The 20277-nt window shown below is 52.6% G+C and overlaps 1 protein-coding gene and 1 long non-coding RNA gene across 2 annotated transcripts; one reads left to right on the forward strand and one right to left on the reverse strand.

The window, feature by feature from the left end:
- The first annotated feature begins 888 nt into the window (after nucleotides 1-888).
- CLEC3B (C-type lectin domain family 3 member B) lies at nucleotides 889-8613 on the forward strand. The gene is made up of 3 exons (XM_032317287.1): nucleotides 889-1171; nucleotides 5421-5519; nucleotides 8085-8613. Exons 1-3 carry the CDS (start codon nucleotides 1063-1065, stop codon nucleotides 8483-8485), a joined length of 609 nt encoding a protein of 202 aa, XP_032173178.1. The 5' UTR covers nucleotides 889-1062; the 3' UTR covers nucleotides 8486-8613.
- A 6612-nt stretch (nucleotides 8614-15225) lies between these two features.
- On the reverse strand, nucleotides 15226-18916 carry LOC116575787. Its single transcript, XR_004279953.1, has 3 exons — nucleotides 18545-18916; nucleotides 17766-17900; nucleotides 15226-17115 (listed from the first exon to the last, which is right to left on the reverse strand). It is a non-coding gene; the product is annotated as an uncharacterized LOC116575787 (long non-coding RNA).
- Nucleotides 18917-20277: the final 1361 nt, after the last annotated feature.

Genomic DNA, 20277 nt, shown 5'->3' on the forward strand with positions numbered 1-20277 from the left:
GGGGGAAGCTGGGTTGAGAAGCCAGGGCTTGGAGGCTAGGGGTGCTGGGGGCCTTGGAGGGGCTGCTGCTCCACGGCACTCCCAGTGACAGCTAGGGACATTTCCATCTAAACGCATGGGCTCATCTTTATGTGTTGAAGTCCACAGTCGCACAGCGATGGCTCTAATTGTTATCCTCCACCATGGGATATCCTCCAGCATTCTAGTTACCTGCCTCTCCGAATGGGCCCCTCCCTTCTCAGATGATGAGGAAACGGGCTCCCTTGTTCTATAACAGATTTGCTGATTTGATAGATGGAGCCCTGTATGTCAGCTACCTCGTATCCCGTCCATGCCCCGCACCCGACCTCCCATGCAGGATGATCTCCTCTCCTCGCTTGGACCCCAGCTCTCCGTACAGGGTCCCTGTCCCTGCGTCACCCCCGCCCCCACCCCCCATGCCCTTCTCCATCCTGTTGGGCCAGGACGATCTTTTCTTCCTGCTCCACCCCGTCCCGCACCTTCCCCCTCTCCCCGTGTGGTCACCTCTGCTTCAGGATAGGATGGTGGAGAGACAGAAACGTGAAGCAAAGAGAGGGATTCCCTGGTATTTTGACCCAAAGATGCACCAAATGTATAAAGACGGAACCACGAAATTATCTATGCAGTCAGGCGTTGAGCCCCGGGTCACGGAGTGTACCTGTTTTGAGCTAATGCTGGGGAAGGGGGCACCTCTACTCCTGCCCAGCGAAACTGCTCAAGAGATGTGCGCTCGGACCACAACTGTGTATATTTCAGAATTCTAGAAAACAGTCAGTCTGCTTCAGAAGGCAGGGCCAGATCGCTGGGTGGGTGTTCCCCAGGCAGCCAGGCTCTCTCAGGCCTGCCTCTTTTGCAGGCTTTTCTTTCTTTCTTTCTTTCTTTTTTTTTTGGCAAGCCCGCAGCACCGTCTGGGAGGGTTTCCTGGACAGAGGTCCCCGTGGCTGCTGCCTTAAGACGTGCGGGCCCGGCGGTGGCCGCCACTCCTTTCCGGACCCAGGCCAAAGCTAGGCAGCAGCTGCAGCCCTCAGCCGGTGCAACAGCATGGAGCTTTGGGGGGCCTACCTGCTCCTCTGCCTCTTCTCGCTCCTGACCCAGGTCACCGCTGAGCAGCCAACCCCCAAGGTCAAGAAGGCTGCAAATGTCAAGAAAGGTAAGGAGGGGGACAGGGCTCCTCCCCATCTTCCAAGGGTGGTCACCCTCTTTGTCACGGCTTCGTATGTTCCTTCCCTTCATTTTCCTTCTTGATAAGTCCAGGGAACTTTTGTGAGCTACCCCTGGACCCTGGGCAAATTCTTCAGTATCAGGGGCGGTTGTCAGACTTGGAAGGATCCCTGACTCTTAGAATGAGATAGGACCTTCCAGATCTTCTAAACCGACACCCACTCTGCCCATCTCCACCCTCCTGTATGTTAAAGAAATCAAACCTGGGGTATGGCAATGCCAATGGGCTCTGCTTTGTAATCTCCAAACCTGGGGTTACTCCACTATAAAATGGGGATAGTGGCACTTGCTGAAAGAAAGCCGTCTGGTTAGGATTTAATGCTATAAAGCCCAGTGCTTGGCCCCTATGATCTACTTCATGCACAGGGAAAAATAAAGGACTCAGTTAATTCTCCATGGGATAGTGTATCACGAAGCCTTGAGAAAACAAAAATGTGGGAACCCAAACTAGGATGCCAGGAGCAGGTTTGCACTCCCTCTGTTGCCTCTGGATTTGGGGTGTCCTTGGGTTGCCTTGGCTGCAGCAGGGCCTACCCTTGGAGGCCTGCGTGCCTGTGGTGAGGTCACCCCAGGCTGTGTTGAGACAACATTAGCGAAACGCCATGGCAATGAACCGGCCTGTCACCCCCACAGGGCTCTGAGGCTCCGAGAGAGAGTTCCAGGGGATGAGAATGTGGATTTAGGCAGAGAAAGGGGCGGCCAGAGCCAAGAGCGTGGAAGAGGCAAGGCGAGGGGCTGGGGGCCGTCCTCAGGCCGCTCTCTGAGCCTCCTCTGTAGATGGACAGCTGCCCGTTGGCTGTGGACTAGCGGAATGTGGAAAGGTCCCTCGGGACAGTGGAGACGACCCCGACCCACCCACCCAGGGCTGTGACAGAGAAAGGAGCAGATGTGTGGATGACAGATAATGACCTCAAAGGTTCAGTTTATAAAGTTAAGAACAGAAAGTGCAAAACAGAATGGAAAAGTTCAAAACAGAATGGATGCCATGCCTACATTTATTTTGAAATGTGGGTTTATATACAAATACACATTTCCTTTTATTGATTTAATTTTTTAAGGTTTTATTTGTTTATCTGAAAGAGAGAGAGACAGCGAGAGAGGGAACACAAGCAGGGGGAGTGGGAGAGGCGAAGCAGGCTTCCCGCGGAGTAGGGAGCCTGATGCAAGGCTCGATCCCAGGATTCTGGGATCATGACCGGAGCCCAAGGCAGACGCTTAAGGACTGAGCCACCCAGGCGCCCCCACATTTCCTTTTATATGAATCAGATTTTTTTCTGGAAGGATCCACAAGAGTTAGTGACAGTGATTACCTCTGGGATGAAAACCTGGGGAGCTGAAGGCAATGTCAGTCAGAAAGGAGACTGTAATGTTTTGAACTGTTTGGGTTTCTAAAAAGGTATATGCAGGTATTACCTCTGCAAAATTTTCATGAAAAAGCAGAGTCACTATCACGCACGACTGTGTCCATGAGCATTAGCTAAAATTACCACCCAGGGATGGTCTTCCAAAGGAGGTGCAGTTCCAAAGGCAGATAATAGAATTTTTAAATGTGGAAAACAGTTGCTAATGTCTCAGCTCCCAGAGATGTAGTATTTAGTTATTACATCATGCAAATCATGTATCATATGAAAAAGGAGAAGTCCAGACCAGAAAACGACTTGGTCCTTTCTGGCGCCATCACATGCAAACCCGGCCCAGGGTGTCTCCACGGAGGGGGCGCCCGGAGGCCTGCAGGACCGCTGACGACATTGGTGGAATGTTCTGTCCAGCTCTGGCCTCCTTCGGGAACCCGCTTCGGTGTGCTCTGACTCACCTGGTTTGCTTCCTCCACCAGCAAATGCTTCCAGAGCGCTTTTCCACAGAGGTGCCGATATATGGGCCGAGCACCCTAGGGAAGGGTCACCACCCTGCTCGTTAAGGTGCAAATCGGCCCAGGAACTTTGATGGCTCTCACTTGGGTGCCAGCAACCATCTTGGAATCTGTTACAATCCAGGAGCCTGGGCGCGCCACCCGTGGAGATGCTGGATCTGGCGGTCGGGGGATGGGGCAGCATGTGCCTTTTCCACAAATCTCCAGTGATTCCAAGGAGCCACCAGGATTGAGAATCCCAGAAACAAACTAGCTGTAGGTGCTGTGTGCAAACGTGGGGGAGGGAGTCCAGAAGAGGAGCAAAGTGGTGCCTGGAATGGGGTTGGGGGGATGAACAGATAGGGGAGGCTGGCTGTGTGGCAAGCTCCCCCCTTCCCCGACCTCCAGGGTCAGGGGAGAGCTCTGGGTGCTTACAGGAGCTCATCTGCTCCTAGGTGGGAGGTGTCTCCCTAGCCAGCTGTATGAGGTCAGCTGGGGGTAATGCATGCCGGGAAGGCTCAGGTGACTGGAGTTCTAGTGGCCGTGTGGCCACACCTGGCAGGGAGGCTCGGGTGGGCAGGAGGGCTGCAGGGGGCTCACAGGCCCTCAGAACAGGGACTGGGGGACCTGGAGGGTGTCCATTTCAATCACACACATCAGGAATCTGAGGCTCAAAAACGGAGAGGGGTAGCACAGGGCCTCCTGATTCCTCGCCCAGAGCTGTAGACATTCCTCACTCCTACACCTTCCTTGGGTGGAGCACTGTTGGTGCCTTCCTCCTTGACCATTTCCTGGAGGGCCCCTTGCACACACGGGCACCTGGATGCAAATTACAAAGGTACCCCTCTGAGCTGCCAAATTGTAGAAAGGCACCCCTTTCTCTGATCTGACCCAGCATAGCCAGGGCAACGCTAGGGACTAGACATGAGTCCCCACTAGTTCCCTCAGCTGAGGGCCTTTGTGCAGTATCCAACTTGCACCACCTCACTTGGCACCCTGTGCTGATACATTATATGACTGGTACAGAGCTGCCATGAACTTGCCAAGACAGAGGCCCAGCACGGGGCACACATAACCCTGCCAGGCTAGTTTGCCAACCCTAAATCCTCCTCCCCCCCTTTTTTCCCCCTTGCTTATCCGGGTGCTATTTTCCTCATATTTGGTAAATTACATCACTAGTTTCTGTATATACAAGTAGGTTTCTTGCTTGCATTGGTTTCCTGAGATTCCTGAGGTGCAAAAGCATCTTATGGGTGGACAAAAGCTCTGACTTCATCGCTCATGACCTTGGACTCCATGCAGGCACAGCTAAATGGACCATGGAAGCACTTCCCCGCCTTCTACCCCAAGCCACACAGCCTTTTCTGAAGCCCCTGGGATTTCAGTAAGACAGGGGTCCACCCACAGAGCGCTCTACATACACACACACACACACACACACACACACACACAGACGCTTCCCACCTTCCTCTGCTGGCTCCCGCACAACCAGCTCCCAACAGATCTTTGTGCTCAGGATGGCTCACATTAGGACTCTGGTCCTGTCACAAGGGGGTGTGGGGGATCAAGCCCAGAACCATATGCGCCCTGGATTCAGCCAGCCCTGCCCACTGCTGGCTCTGCGCTCTTCCATCTTCATCTGGCTCTGGTTTCCTGTTTGTGAAGCAGGACTCTAAGAGATGCTTACATGGGTCACAGGGTCTGTTGTTAGCCAAGTGCTGCTCACGTGCTTTCTCACTCTTAGTCTCTATTTTCTCCAGAGTGCCCTAAAGTGGGGCCATTATCATCCCCTTTCACAGATGAGCATCTCGCCCCAGGTTACTCACATCCTCGAGACCTCAGTGCCCTTGCACATGTGCACCTGTTCCGCCACGCCACGCCCCGGGCTGGAGCGCATGCTCTGCTGGTCTGTGTCCCATTGCTCCAGTCTTGGGGGGTGAACTTGGCAGGTCTCAAGGGCATCTGGTTCTGCTTCCTTTGCTTTGCTCTCCTCTGGAGCTGGGAGGGTGGTAGGGGATGCCCCCCTCCCCGGCCCCTACCAATCCCAACTCCAAACGACCCCCAGCCACACTCGTCAACAAACCATGGGTCTCTCTTGAATCGGAGTAGGTGAAGGGTGGGTCTCCGGGCAGGTGGAGAATGACAAGCAATTCCTCAGACTACCATCAGTGGGGACTGGGAGAAAGCAGTGCAGAGTATCAAGGTCTAGGGCCCTCCTTTCCCTTGTCCCCCTTGTGGTCGATAGAGCGAGGGCTTCTCCCAGCCAGTCCTTGCCCCGCCCCCATCTCTCACTGCCTTCTTCACCGCTTTGTGATTGTGTCCATCCCAGATGCTGTGACTCCGAAGATGTTTGAGGAGCTCAAAAACCAGCTGGACAACCTGGCCCAGGAGGTGGCGCTGTTGAAGGAGCAGCAGGCCCTGCAGACAGGTGACCGTAGATGCGTGGGGCGGGTGAGGGGTGGGGAGGGGAGCGCAGACCAGAAGGGCTCAGGCAAGGGCAGCCAGGCAAGCGCCTGGAAGTCTCCAGCGAGGACCGGGGGCCCCAGCTGTCAGGATCCAGAGAGCCCCCTCCTCCACCTGCTCCTCTGGGGCCGATCCCCCGACACGTGTGCCTATGGGAATGCTCTCCGAGGACAAAAAGCCTCCCCATTACCGCGCAACGGAAGCGTGTCCCCAGGAGCGCTGTGTGGAGCAGGGACCGCAACCTTCCTCATGAGCCCCCAGAGGACCCTCCACTCAGCCCATCCTCCACAGCCCTAAGGGGCACCTTAGCGTCACTCCCCTGTGCCTCACTGCGTTTGCTGGTGCTGACACTCTTCATCATCCTAAGTATGTCAAGGCGGGGTTTATCCTACCCATTTGAAATGGGGGAAACCGAGGCACAGAGAGGTCACGTTCCTCGCCCACGCTCACCTGGCTGGTGAGTAGGTGAGGATCTGGATGGGAGCAGCCTGCCCAGTACGCCCTGGGTGTGAGGAAAGGTGGGTTTGGGGCTTCCTGGCTCTGCGCTCGCCAGACAAGCAAGGGTGGACACAGGCACACAGCTGCAGAGCCTGGGGGCAAGGTCGGGCCCCCTCCCCGGCCAGCTCATCTTTCTCTCTCCGTGCCACCCCCCCCCATCATGTTCCTTTCATAGCTTCTCTATCCCACCTTCTCCTTTGTAAGTGTGCCCTGGGGAGCACAGAGAATACAAACAGTAGTAGGTAACACTCACAGGTGAGCATCCTGAGGGCTTGGCACTGCTCCAAGTGCTTTATGTGCAGAATACCTCTGCTGGGGCTTATTACTATAACCCGCCTCTATTTCCCACTAAGACGTGGAGTGTCTTGCTAAAGCTGGAAGGAACAGTCTTGCTCTTAGCTCTGCTATGCTGCCTTTCCAGTTATCACCTGGACTGCCCCTTCTTGGGCAATCTACAAATCTCCCTGTGGTCACAGCTACCCTCTCACCTGATGCTTCTCTGACAGCATGTCCCGAACCTTGGGTCCTCTGCTCCTCTCGTGCCTTCTCAGAGACCTCCAGATCCTTCTCACTGGGCAGTTTGCACCCACTTCCTCCCACCCAGGTCTCTCCTTTCAGCATGCACAGTGACCAGCTTTCCGTCCCTCTAAAGTGCCACAATCTGCCCTTCCCACCACGGGGCCTTTGTACCTGCTGTTCCAGCAGCCTGAATTGCTCCCCGCGAGATCCACCTACTATATGGCATCCCTGTCTGAGAACCTTGTAATCCCTCGCCTCAGTCAGGCTCCTTAGTTATAACTCTCACAAAATGATGTTCCTTCCTTCATCGTATTTATTGCAGTTTGTAATGATCTATTCGTTTGCTTATTTAAGTCTGCCTCCCCCACTAGATGGTAAGCCCCAGGAACAAAGGGGCCATGTTTGATTGCCTTGTCTCTTCCACCACATAGCCCACCATAGTACCTGCCACATATCAACACTCAGGAAATTGTTGAAGGGTGGACAAACATGTGATTTTGTACAGCCTGCTTAACATAGCAGGTAGGGTGAAGGGGCTCTAGAAGGGAAGAGTCTAGCATGCTTTGGCTTCCAGTAAACAGAACACCTAACAGTAGCTTAAACAAAAATTGAGTCTGAGAGTGGGTAGCTGTAAGTTTTTGCTCAGAAGCTTTGCCTCATGGTGCCAAAATGGCTGCCCCAGCTCCAGGCATCCTGCCGGTATTCAAGGCAAGATGTAGGAGAAAAGGTGGCCCAGCTATTTCTCAGGACAGTGAAGGTCTTCCATTCCCACCTTATTGATCAGATCTCTATCATATGACCACCTGTAGCTTCGATGCAAGAAGGAAGCTTTCCCAGCCTCTGTAGTGGAGGCAGACAAGGGAGAAGGGGATGGACAATGTCTGTTGGTTGGATTGACCAACAGTATCTGCCCCAGAGGGAAAGTTTAGAAGCACGGTGCCATTCTGGGTGACAGTCTCCTCATCAGTAGAGTGGAAGGTGTAGGGGGAGATCACTGGAGGAGCTCTAACATCTCTCTCCAGTCTAACCTTTGTGCTTGGCCAAAGTCCATATAACCTAGCCGGCACTATCCCCCGAGGTGAGGTGATGAGGTGGGGACTTCCTGGCACAAAGTTCATGACAAAAGGCAGTTCTTCCCTCCCACCCCTCCCCCAAGTCTGCCGATTCCTTGGAGGTTCACAGCCTCCCACGCTGACAGGGCTCCTCAGAATTCCACCCCTGTGACCAGAGCTGATCCTGTCTCTACACTGGCACACCCTCCCAGGCACTGGATGTGGTGCCCAGGGAAGGGCGGTGACCTTGAGCTAGGGGCTCTCCTCTAGTACGGGGATCCCGGCTCTTCCTTAGTGTCCGTCACAGCCCTAGCCTGGGTGGGGGTGGGCTGTCCAGGGCCGGGGTCGCAGAAGCGGGGACTACAGGAGGGTGGACGGGGCCCTGGGCGTTGGCCTGGGGCTAGGGACCCTGGAGACCTTGGCTGATTGTCGTCTCTTCCCCGTCTCTTCCCCCCTCGCAGTCTGTCTGAAGGGTACCAAGGTGCACAAGAAATGCTTTCTGGCCTTCCCCCAGGCCAAGACCTTCCACGAGGCGAGCGAGGACTGCATCTCGCGCGGGGGCACGCTGGGCACCCCGCAGACGGGCTCCGAGAACGACGCCCTGTACGAGTACCTGCGCCAGAGCGTGGGCGCCGAGGCCGAGATCTGGCTGGGCCTCAACGACATGGCGTCCGAGGGTGTCTGGGTGGACATGACCGGCGGCCACATCGCCTACAAGAACTGGGAGACGGAGATCACCGCGCAGCCCGACGGCGGCAAGGCCGAGAACTGCGCCGCCCTGGCCGGCGCGGCCAACGGCAAGTGGTTCGACAAGCGCTGCCGCGACAAGCTGCCCTACATCTGCCAGTTCGCCATCGTGTAGCCGCCCCGCCGGCGGGGGAGGGGGAGGGGGCGGGGGCGGGGGTGCTTGGGGGCGCGCAGCCCCGATCCCCGCTCGGCCCGCACCGCGCTCGCGCTCGCGCAAATAAAGCTGGTGCCGCTGGGCCGCGAGTGGCTGCGCCTGTGCTGGGCCGGCGGGGCCCAGAGCTCGGGGGAGGAGGAAGGGAGGAGGGGGAGGAGGGGAGGAGGGGCTGAGGGAAGCGGGGGTAGGAGAGAGTGGAGGAGGGGATGGAAGGAGAAGGGGGAGGGGGAGGAGGTGGAGGGGAGCATAGGGAGGGGAAATGAAAGAGTTGAAGAGTGGAGGAAGGGGGAAGGGAGGAGGAGGAGAGGGAAAGCGAGCTGGACACACACACTTCACAGCACCAACGGATTCTCAGCAGGACAGAAAAGAGTAAGGGGAAACAGAACCCCTGACAGCTGCTGTCTTTTTTCTTTGTATAACTTCTTATCATCGTAGAATTTCCAACTTACAGAAAAGTTGCAAGAATTCCTGGATACTTTTCACCCAGATCTTCCAAATATGAACATTTCCCCATATTTGCTTTATCCTTTTATTCCACCCCCCACCCCCGCCATTTGACAGTAAATTGCAGACATGATTCCCCCTTTACCCTGAAATGCTTCAGTGTATTTACTTAGAGAGCAAGGGCATTTTCTTCCATGGCACTATTATCGAAGTGGGGAAATTGACATGGACACAGTAATTGTCAAAGTCACAGCGCTGATTCCCATGTCCAGGTTTCCTTTTGTAAACTCCACTTCCACGTGCTGGAATCCAGTATTTCCTCCCCAACTCCAGGGAAGGGGTGACACCATCCCCAACCCCTCCTGTTGTGTGGATCCATTTCTGGGATGCAGTGATATCTGAGTCCTGCTGGGGGCTGAGGGGTGGGGATAGGAGCAGAGACCATCTGTGGGAGAATTTGCATCCCCATCCTCCCCCAGCACGCCCTGGGGGCTGGTCTAGGAGCCCCATAGGACCATTGCCAACACTTCCCACTCCTTACAAAGAGCTCCGTGCTAGCAATAGCTACCTCTCGTTGAGCTTACCAGAGCGCAGGAACTTCCAGTATGTTGTTTTATTAAAATCTTATCCACCCAGGACAAGATGTGTCATTATCCCCATTTTGTAGGAAAGGAAGCTGAGACTCAAGGAGGTTAAGCGACTTCCCTCAAGGTCACACAGCTAGTAAGTGACAGAGCCTCGATTTTACCCCAGGGCTGATCCCAAGGGCCTTGGGTTTTCCACCACCACTGTGATGCTTGCCTCACGTACTGGAGCTTTCCTGAAATAAAACATTGGAAAAGTGGCCTGGTGACCCCAGGAGGCTCCTGGCCATCTTGTGGCGTGTCCTGGCTAGTGACACCTTGTACGGGAAGTCTTCCTTGTCCCATCAGCTGTGGTATCATCCACTATCTGCACCTTCTTCTCCCTGGTCTTTTTTTAGTGTGCCTTGCCTTCAGTAATAAATTGATGACTGTTTGATTCGATCCGTGGCCATGAGGTGGGCTCGGGGAGGTCGCTTACCGTGAAATGTGTCAGGTAGTCTGCTGGGCTTTGTCCCAGAAAGCCTCTCATGTAATCCAATAATTATGGGAAGAAGTAGAAAGATCCACGTGAGTTGCAGAAACAGGCTCAGAGGGAGCCTGGGTGGCTCAGTTGGCTGAGCGACTGCCTTTGGTTCAGGTCATGATCCCCGAGTCCTGGGATGGACTTCCACATCAAGCTCCCAGCCCCTTGGGGAGTCTGCTTTTCCCTTGACCTTCTCCCCTCTCTTGCTCTCTAAGTAAATAAATAAAATCTTAAAGAAAGAAAGAAGCTCAGAAGGCTGATGCAATTTGTTTAAGACAACTCAGAGGCAAAGCTGAGACAAATCTAGGTCTTGCCACCCTCAGTTTGGGTACACACACCACCCCTCCCCACCCCGCGCTATAATCTAGATGGATGCAGACCACGGCCTTTTGAAAGTTCCTGAAGTGGGCGGCTTCCCGCAAGAGGGCACCATGCCTCTGTGGGAGAGCAAAGGTCCCCGGCGGAGAAGTGCCACGGCGGCGGATCGCGGGCAGGCAGCGAGCACTTCCCGCTTCCAGCAGCAGGGGGCAGTATGGGCCAGAGAATCGTTAGGCATCGCTAATGGGCCACAGACCCTCTTGCACTTCCGTTTGGAATAGAGACCCATAGCTTGCAAACCTGGGTACACCCTGTCCTGGGAACTTGTTTTTATTTTAGCCTTTGACACTTTGTTCCTCATGGATTTACTTGCACTCATTTTTATTTTTAAACATCTCACGTTCAATTATTTATCATGATTACTGAGATTGTTTTCATTTTTGTATTTTTAAATTTTTTTTCATGCTTCCTTAAATTTTGTAGCCCAGGCAAGTGCTTCACACAGTGCTTCACTCATCTCACTGGTCCTGGTTCTGGCTCCGAGATACAAACCTTGGAGAAGTTTCCAAACCAATGTAAGCAATGATAGGAAGCCGGATTCTAAGAGGTTCAACTTCTCCTGGAAAGATGGTCTCTTCATATTCTCCTGGAACTAATGTTGAGGCCTCTTTCATAATCATTACCCTTTTTTCTCTTTCCCATGGTGTGTTGCCTGGTGTGTCAAAAGCTTTGGAGATGCCAATCAAAGGGAAATTTTGAAATATCGGTGTAGGAGTTGAGGTTAGGTCTGTCATTCTCAACTTTGGGCAGACATTAGAATCACCTGAGGTGCTTGAAAAGCCCAATGCCCAGGCTGCACACTAGACCAATTAAATTGAATATCTGGGGAGAGGGACTGGGCACTGAGAGGGTTTGAAGCTCTCTAGGTGATTCCAAGCAATAGTGGCTGAGAACCACTGGGCTACGGGGTTAGGATTTTTGAAGAAACCTATCAGCCCCAGAATATCTTCCTCATTGGTCTGCCTCAGTCTGAATTTCCTACTATTCTAAGCCTTGAGCAGTGATACCATGCCCACTAATCAGGATTGGCCAAAATAAGTTTGGTTACTGTTTTATATTGATTTTGACAAGAAGTAGAGGCTCAACTTGAAGCACTTGTTGTAAGTTAATTTCAGTAGGAGATAGGCATGTTTATCCAGTTAGAATTAGCTTTGGTTGCATATAATGAAAAATCCCAAATAACAAGGCCTTAAGAAAGAAATCTGAAGGTAGATAGTCCAATGCTGATATGGCATCTTTATGGTCTTAGGGGGTTCAAGTTCCTTTAACATTCTCATTCTACCATTCTAGTGTGTGTTTCCTGTCTTTGAGGTCACCTCATGGCCCATTATAGCTGCTGGAGCACCAGCCATTATAATTTGCTTACCAGGCATGAAGCAAAAGAAAATGGGAGAATGGGCAAGAAAGTTCCAGTTGGCTTCCTTTAAGGAGCCTTCTCTTTTCTTTATATTTCATAGACCAGAACTTTGTCAAATGCCTATATGCATGGAAGGTTTTGGTAGGTACCTTTGCTCCCCAAATAAAAATCAAACCTCTTTAAAGAAGAAGGGGCAGGGGTGCCTGGGTGGCTCAGTGGATTAAAGCCTCTGCCTTCAGCTCAGGTCATGATCCCAGGGTCCTGGGATCGAGCCCCACATCAGGCTCTCTGCTCAGTGCGGAGCCTACTTCCCCCTCTCTCTGCCTCTGCTGCCTCTCTGCCTACTTGTGATCTCTGTCTGTCAAATAAATAAAATCTTAAAAAGAAGAAGAAGAGGAAGAAGGGGCAAATGGTAGGTAACTAGCAGTTTGTAGTTGTAGCATGGAGCTACTACAGACCCAAAGCTTGACCGTGGGAGGGAACAAAGGCTTGGAAGCAGAATTAAGTCATATTGAAGAAGAAATGATGATTCATTCATCTAGTTCCCCAAAACTTGCTCCTGTGGGTCTTTAATGGGAGAAGCATGTTTTCAACTGAGCAGCTGGGTCAGGCCCTTTTTCTTGTTTCAGTAAATTCCTAGTTTCTAAGTACAGTGGTCTCAGCCTTATTTTTGGGTCAGTCGTCTCCCAGGGCAGCCCTCTTCTTCAAGTGCCCAGATCTAGAAGGTTGTGACACCCCAGGTACTTTCTGCCTGCCCTCGTCTGGATGGTAGAATAAGTCATTGCTAGGCTGGAGGCAGAAGACAGAGGGCGTATCTTGGTGGACCCTGGCTGCATTCTGTGAAGCTTCCTTTTTCACTCCCTTGGAGAGTTAGTCACACACTGTATCAGTTATGGTCTTAGCAGGAAGCGGACTCTAACTCGGTTCAAAGGGCTCTAAGGACTATAGGCAGCCCTCATTTTGCACGGTTCTGATATAGATGAATTTCAATTATTGTTAATTTCAATGGTTTTAAATGATGCCAGACCCCAACAAGATGGTTACAATTTCAGTGACACTGGTATATTAACTGCAAGAAAGTGTGTACAGCCTCAGTTGCAAAGGTACAATTGGATGGCTAGCTCTTCTGTCCAGAAATCACTAGGTAAACAGCAGACATGCAATGTGATCGGTGGCCAGCCACGTACCTCTTTCCAAGACGGTGGGTGACTGGCCTCTGCACATGGGTTACTCCATTCATGCACAGACAGCAAAGCCAGCAGTGTGGTGCCTCCTGGTCTCCCACCGATGAACTCGGGGGACATTTTGCAAAGAAGGGTAACAAACAGGGAACTGGCCAATAACGACGAAAATGTGGCAAATCAATGAAACTTGAAATTCGAATATAGGTGGGGAGTTAGGAACAGGCAAGGCGCTGTTCCAACTCCTCCTGGCTAGACTTTTCCAAGAAATACTTTCTCAATGTCTGCAATGTTTCAAATTAGTGTATTTAGTATTGGTACTACTTTTCCTTTTATCAGCATTAAGAGGGTTTTAATGTTTTCACAAACCTTTTGAAAGGCCAGTCGTAATTTTCCCCATGGATCGTTAAGGCTATTTTGCATAGTTGCGGCTTGCTTGGTCCTTTTTACAGTCCCCCAAACCATGGTGAGGACCCCTATATTTAGAGAGATATGAGGGCACCTGTGTGGCTCAGGTGGTTAAGCGTGTGCCTTCGGCTCAGGTTGTGATCCCGGTGGCCCTGGGATGGAGCACCCGTATGGGCTCCTTGCTCCGTGGGGAGCCAGCTCCTTTTCTCCCTCTGCCTCTCTCCCTGCTTGGACTCTCTTGTTCTCTCTCAGATAAAATCTTTTAACAAAAGATATGGGCGTTCTCAGCAAGTGAGCAAGGGATATCGGGCATTCAGAAGCTCACCACAGCAGGGAGCACTCTGTAGGGCAGGACTGTCGGCGGGGTGGGGAGCGCAAATGGTGCTAGGGGAGCCTCACAGCAGAAACACATGAGAGAGCTCTGTGCAGAGGGACACAGCCACAGACAGAAAATGCAGCCCAGCGCACAAAGGGGGACTGGGAGAAATACCCAAACACCTGCGTCTTTGCCCCCCTCCCCCAGCTTGGCAGGTGCTTCCTTCCCAGTGGGTGAACCCAGCTGAAAGGCAGCTAGCGGTGGGTATGGGTCTGGGCCATGCAGTCTGGTCAGACTCCCGCTGCAACTGACAGGGCAGCCTGGATGGGGGCTGAAGTACACTAACACATGTTGACATTTTTATGTCCATGCCCTGCTGTCGGAGGGCAAAGTCACCTGGATCTCTGGGGCTAAGTGCTAGCACATTCCCTTAATAAAGACTAAGTGAACACACATGGGAATGTGGGGTTCCATTCTCCCAATGGCAAGGTTCCTAAGAACTGCTGACCCCGGAGTTTCCCTGGTGCTGCTTGTCCTATTGGCTGGGACAAAAAACACAAACACTTGGGGTCAACCCGAAGGAGAAAAAGCGATCTCCATGTTTTCCAGCTAGTGTTTACAGGAAAAATTTCTAGTGAGAGTCCCCCAGACTCAGTTGATTTTCAGCAAGATGGGCTGGGCAAGTTGCAAATTCCATTCTAAATGCAACTGACAGAATGTCAGGGTGGGCGTGGGTATGTCTCAGATGACAGCATATAAAACATATTGTTTGGGATCAAGGGCTCAGGCATTTTACTTTCTGCCATGAGTTTCCATAACTTATATAAGGCGTCTCACATGCTTTAGTTACACCTTTGGAAATCTTTTAAGGGTTTGGGAACTTCATTAAACAAAACTTATTGAAATAGCAAGCGCTGGTTAGCCTTCTGCGGGTTGCTCTAGCTCTGTTGCCCAGTCTGCTGGTAGGTCTCTGGCTGTCTGCAGCTTTATTGACTGAGCCTGATTCAGGGGGCGGGGTGGTGGTGGGACACCTCCATCCAGGAGGTCCTGGACCCTGGGGTCTCCCCACGAAGCTCATGTTGCTGGCTTCCTTGCCAGAGGGTGAAGAGGACTGGCAGGGCAGTTTCTCAGCCTTAGCACTACTGACATCTGGGGCCGGATAACCCTTTGCTGTGGGGGCTGTTCTGTGCATTGCCGAACATCAGCATCCCTGACACCCACCCACTAGATGCCCGCAGGGCCGGTTCCAGCTGTGACAGCCCAGATGGCCACAGACATTGCTGTGTGTCCTTTGCGGGGGCAAAATCACCCTCTCCCCACCATGGAGAGACGGGGATGCAGTGAGAGAAGAGGGTCCCAGCAAAGCCCTCACAGAAAAGAACCATGCAAAAGATAGTTGAGCTGTATCCTATTTGTCTGATGCTCCAAATTCAGGGTCTTAAAAAGCGTATTTCCCAAGCCCATATTCAGCACACATGACTTCACGGAGTTTTTTTGTTTTGTTTTGTTTTTTGTTTTTTTACAGAGGGTTTTAAAGGAAACACTCTTCTGTGAGTTTATTTCTTCACCTGGCAATTCACCAGTAGTGCACAGGTTGTGTCACATTTGCTTTGGTTCCCCCCCCCACCCCTTGCCCCCTTTTATCCTCACGGCATCTCCCTCAATAAAGCTGTTGCCTGTCTAATCCCATCTTGGCCCCTGCTTCTAGGAGGATTTAAACTGGGTTGCGTTTTGACTTGGGGGTGCTGCCAACTGAAGCCTCGTGTGCCCCCCCTCCCCAGGGTGTGGCTCCGATGGCGACAAGAGAGCAAGTGGCAAGAAGCAGAGCAGACTGACAGCCTCAACTGCCACACCCCGCCCTCCCAAGGGACAGGAGGCCAGGCACCCCCCTGGCCGCCTCTGGGCAATGACTGAGCACGGCAGGAGCACGGCAGGGGCACAGCAGGGGTACAGCAGGGGTCCCCGGTGCCACACGGTTCCCACCCAATGATGACTTGGGGACTCTTCTAATGGGGAAGTTCAGTCTCGGGAGAGCCCAGCGGCCTGGCCAAGATTTTCTCAGAACTGCCCTGCAGCCTGTGGCCTGTGCTTCTTCCCCTCCGTCCTCCTCTCCCTCTCTGCTTCAGCAGGAGGGCTGGGCTGATAGGTCGGAAGGCTCCCCCTGCCTGTTCCTGCTCCCTCGAACCCTTGCTTCCTCACAGGTGTTTCCCCAAATAACCCTCTTGCAGGTCTAATCCCATTTTGCTGTCTGTTCCTCAGAGGATCAGACAAGTAATGGATTCCCTTCACTACAAAAATTGATTTGTATAAACCCAGATCGTTTGTAGCAAAACTATATCCCAGGTAATCGAATAGTTACAACAAAGGTATTATAACTGGATGTACCAGAAAATTGGGTTGTATGATCACACTACCTCGGTTTCCTAAGGGAGTGGATTGTATTTCTAAGTGAGGATTATCTGTGCTAAGAATGACCACTTCTTATTGCCTTCCCCACCCCTTTACTGGGACCTTCTTTCAGTAATTCAGAAATCACCTGCTCAGCAATCATATCCTAATCCCTCCCACCCTGCTTCCTGCCCCACCCCTGCCAACATGGCTCTGGAATCCCATTCTATCCTGAGAGAGGAAGGGAACCCTGGATCTGTACAGGTGACAGAGATATGGATATTTTAAGCTAAGCTGCTATTCCCTCCCTAGTCTACCTCCCACAAATCTCTCTCCTTATTCTCAACCATCCGTTCTTCCTCTTCCAGTGGGATGATCGTTATCCCACCATGAAGATATGAGACTAGGAGAGAAGGTTGCAAGTTGAGGGTCAAGGCTTTGCCTTTGCAGTGAGAAAGAGAAAATAGTCCATGGCAGCAGGCTCAGACCAGCCAGGGGCTCACAGCTAGACTGTGAAGTTCTGCTGTGGAACTAAGCCAGTCTCACAGATCCCAAAGTCTGACAATACAGGACCATTCCATGGTCATGTCTGAGGGCAGACAATATCATGGCCACTGTGTAAACCATAAAAACCAACGTTCCCCACCCCAAGCTAACACAAGTGAAGGCTGTCTCTTTACCAACCACAGCTTAAGCTCTGCTGCTTTTGTTTCACGTTCTATATAAAAATTGAGATACCCGATCATAGAATTGATCCTGCTTCCTTGAAACTGCCCCCACGGTACCTCACACAAGTTCTACTGTAAGTCCTTTGTAACACCTTTGGACTGAGATGTCCCTGGACTCATAGAGACAGGTATGCAGTCTCCCTCATTGCAACAAATCAGTAAATCCAACTTTGTTCCTGGTGGTCTTTGCCTATGGACAGAGACAGGTGGTCCACATGTGGCCAGGTTCTGGCCTGTCCTGGGACTTCAGCTCCCGGGCCTGTTTCCAAGGTGCTGGATCCATCCTATGAGAGAGAGAGAGAAGAAACTGAAGTCAAGACAATGACCAAAAAAAAAAAAAAAAAAAAAAAAAAGAAAGAAAAAAAAAGGTTTCATACACATAGCAGAGGTATAGATGAATTTCCTGACTCCAGTTCTCATTCTAACTAGTGGCTCTGTGGCCTTGAACAATTCATACAAAACTGGAGCTCCATGTGTCCCTCACAGACCTGCAAAGTAAGTCTTAAACAAGTCAAGGATGAGAACAAGCTGAGACCAATGGCCAACATACAAAAAGTGCTTGCTTGTGGATGGGAGAAACTGGCAGGGTGAGGGGAAGGTGGAAGGTACCGAGAACATGATGGGGAAAGTCGGATCATCTCAGGGAGAGAGAATAGTTAAGAACATCAGAGGGAAACAAAGCTGCACATGGAACCTTGGAGGCAGGCCAAGTTCATCCCCGCTGGGAATCCTCTGCCCTTGAAGTATCACTCAGCCAAGGGAAAATAGATGTGGGGAGGAAATGGTGTGAGGCTGGCAAGATTGGGCAGAGAAGCACCCAGGGAGGGGTCAGGGAGAAGAGGAGAGGGACATCTGTCCCTGGGAATGGAGTTCAAAATCCACCTCTGAATGCCAGCTGAAGCGGGAGCCCCAGATGGGCAAGCGTTCCCCTTACCTTTATGTGTCAGAAGGAAGCTAGACTCCAGAGCAGATGCCTGCGGCCCAGCCTCAACAGCAGCCTTTATCATATTCTCTCCAAGACTCCACCTTGGGTTCTCCAAGCAGCCACCAATTTAGAAAATACACAGGCCTTTCAAGAGAAACAACAGATCAGTAATGAGGGTGGCCTTCCAGAGACTCAAGAGGCCAAAATCAACAGCCCAACTTCCAACGAGTGAGGGGAAGCCTTTAGGAAAACACGCTTTTTTTTTTTTTTTTAAGATTTTATTTATTTATTTGACAGACAGAGATCACAAGTAGGCAGAGAGGCAGGCAGAGAGAGAGAGGAGGAAGCAGGCTCCCCGCCGAGCACAGAGCCCGATGTGGGGGTCGATCCCAGGACCCTGAGATCACGACCTGAGCCGAAGGCAGAGGCTTTAACCCTCTGAGCCACCCAGGTGCCCCGGAAAACACGCTTTTAAGGAGGAAGGAGATGAAAGGGGCCATGAGCTCGAGGAACGACAGGTGCCTGAAGGGATTCCGCACTTCCCACCTGGGCCCCGTGGGAGGAGCGGCAGGTGCCGCGGCAGGAGGGCCCGAAGCCTCGCCATCCTTGCACACTGCCATCCTTCCGAGCTGCGGACTTCAACTGTGGCAGGATGTCGGGTCCCAACGGGGGAGATGCATGCTCACCCCCCCCCGCCCCCGTAAAGGCGGGCCCAAACCCTGGATGGGGTGTCTGCTAGAGCAAACCTCTTCTGTCCTCGGCGGTGAATACGTTTACCAGAAACTCACCCGGCCAGCCCGTGGCAGTTTCATGGATAAAGGAGCTCGTTCTCCATCCGCCCACGTCCTCGACTGGGGGTCCTGGCAGTTTCCTCCCTCGCACGCCGCTGTGGCCTCAGCCCTGCCTTCGACGGGCTTCTGCGCGCCGATCGGTGCCCTCTCCCTGGAAACCCACGTGCAAGGCCCCTTTGCGGGCCGGGCCGGGTCGGGCCGGAGCCCACCGCCTTCGCGGTGCTGTCCCACCCTCACCGGAGGGCCGTTCTCTGCAGTGTGCTGAGCAGGCCAGCGTGCGGAGGGAAGAGAACCGACTCGACTTCGCGAGACCAACGGCGCCAACCGCCTGCAGAGACCCAGCCAACGGCCACCTGGCCCCGCCCCGCCCCACGCCCCGCCCCACGCCCCAATGGCTCCGCCCCCACGTCCCCGCCCCCCGCCCCCGTCAGGCTCCGCCCCAACCCGGCTCCGCTTGGCCCCGCCCTGCCAGGCCCCGCCCCCGCCCCATCTCGCTCCTCTCCGCTCCCGCCCCTCCCCTCTCCAGCAGGTACCCCCCTACACCACGCCCCTGCCTCGTCCGTTTCCCAATCCTCACAAGTCCAGCCCCACCCGCCCCCGCCACGCCCTCGCTCCGCCTTGGCCTCCCGCTCCCTCCCCTCCCTTAAGCATCGCCCACGGGGTCTCCTCCTCCAAACCTCAGGGTCCCTCTCACTCTCTGGGCCTGTGCGGCCCAGGCCCCAGGTATCTTTTGCGCCAACTGTCCACATCCTGGTCCGTTTCAAACATAATTTAAAATCACGACTTGGAAGGGGGCGGCAGGATGGAGAGCAGGGACAGCTGGTTTGGATACACGTCTCAAGATCTGCCTTATTCTACCCTGGGAGGCGAGAAGGAAGAAAGGATCTGCGTTGTCTTTCCTCAGGGCTCTGCTCTTGCCTCCCAGCCCCAGGATGAGAGCTTTCCCTCAGGACGTAGGGAGATCTGGAAAGATGAGGATCTTTGCATGGGGATTTTTGTTGTTGTTGGTATTTTGGGGGCAGCTCTTGGAGATGTCTGGGAGGAAGATGTCCCCTGAACACCAGCAGTCCTATGTGTAGTGGTCCTCTTATGGCAAGAGCTCTTTCATTGGGATTTGCTGGAAGAATTTGACCAGCCAAGGGGATGAAGCTCGTGATTCCCTTCCGCTCTCCGCACGTTATCGCTTGTGCAGCATCTCAGGGCATCTGTTCAGAGAAGGGTCAAGGATGGAGTCTGTTCTGTAGAAGCTCATCCCTAGTGTAGCCATTATCTTCAAAACCTTCTTCCTGATTGTTTGGGTCCCTTAAAGAACCAGGGAAAGAGAACTTGAGGAAATGTCAACTGAGAAACTTGAGAAGGGACTAAAACATTGTAGAAGTGTCTACACTCCAGAGTGCCACCCTCTCCAGCGAGCCTTTGGGTATTTTTATTTTTTACTTTTTTCTATTTGGCCTGAATATGGGTTTCCTCTCCCCTTCAGGTGAGAACAATATTAGCTTGCTATTAAAGAAACAGTAGTTCTCTCTGCAAAGGTTTGGAATTAAGATTAAAGCTTGAGGTGAGCCTGTTTCTTACAGGTGCAGAATCTACCACCTTCTAGCTGCTCTGGTCGTCGTGAGGGCCATGATAGAGTGCATGATTTCTTTTTATAGCATCCAAAATGCAAGTTATTAGTAAAAGGATATTGCTAGGAAATCATTGCAATATGCTTTAATTGGTTTTTAGATTAA

Source organism: Mustela erminea, chromosome 1 (genome assembly GCF_009829155.1).
Source record: "Mustela erminea isolate mMusErm1 chromosome 1, mMusErm1.Pri, whole genome shotgun sequence".
Classification (NCBI taxonomy): domain Eukaryota; kingdom Metazoa; phylum Chordata; class Mammalia; order Carnivora; family Mustelidae; genus Mustela; species Mustela erminea.

Coding starts and splice junctions, on each gene's coding strand:
- CLEC3B (XM_032317287.1), top strand. CDS start 1,063: ATGGAGCTTTGGGGGGCCTACCTGCTCCTCTGCCTCTTCTCGCTCCTG. Junction 1,172..5,420: donor GGCTGCAAATGTCAAGAAAG/GTAAGGAGGGGG, acceptor TGTCCATCCCAG/ATGCTGTGACTCCGAAGATG. Junction 5,520..8,084: donor GCAGCAGGCCCTGCAGACAG/GTGACCGTAGAT, acceptor CCCCCCTCGCAG/TCTGTCTGAAGGGTACCAAG.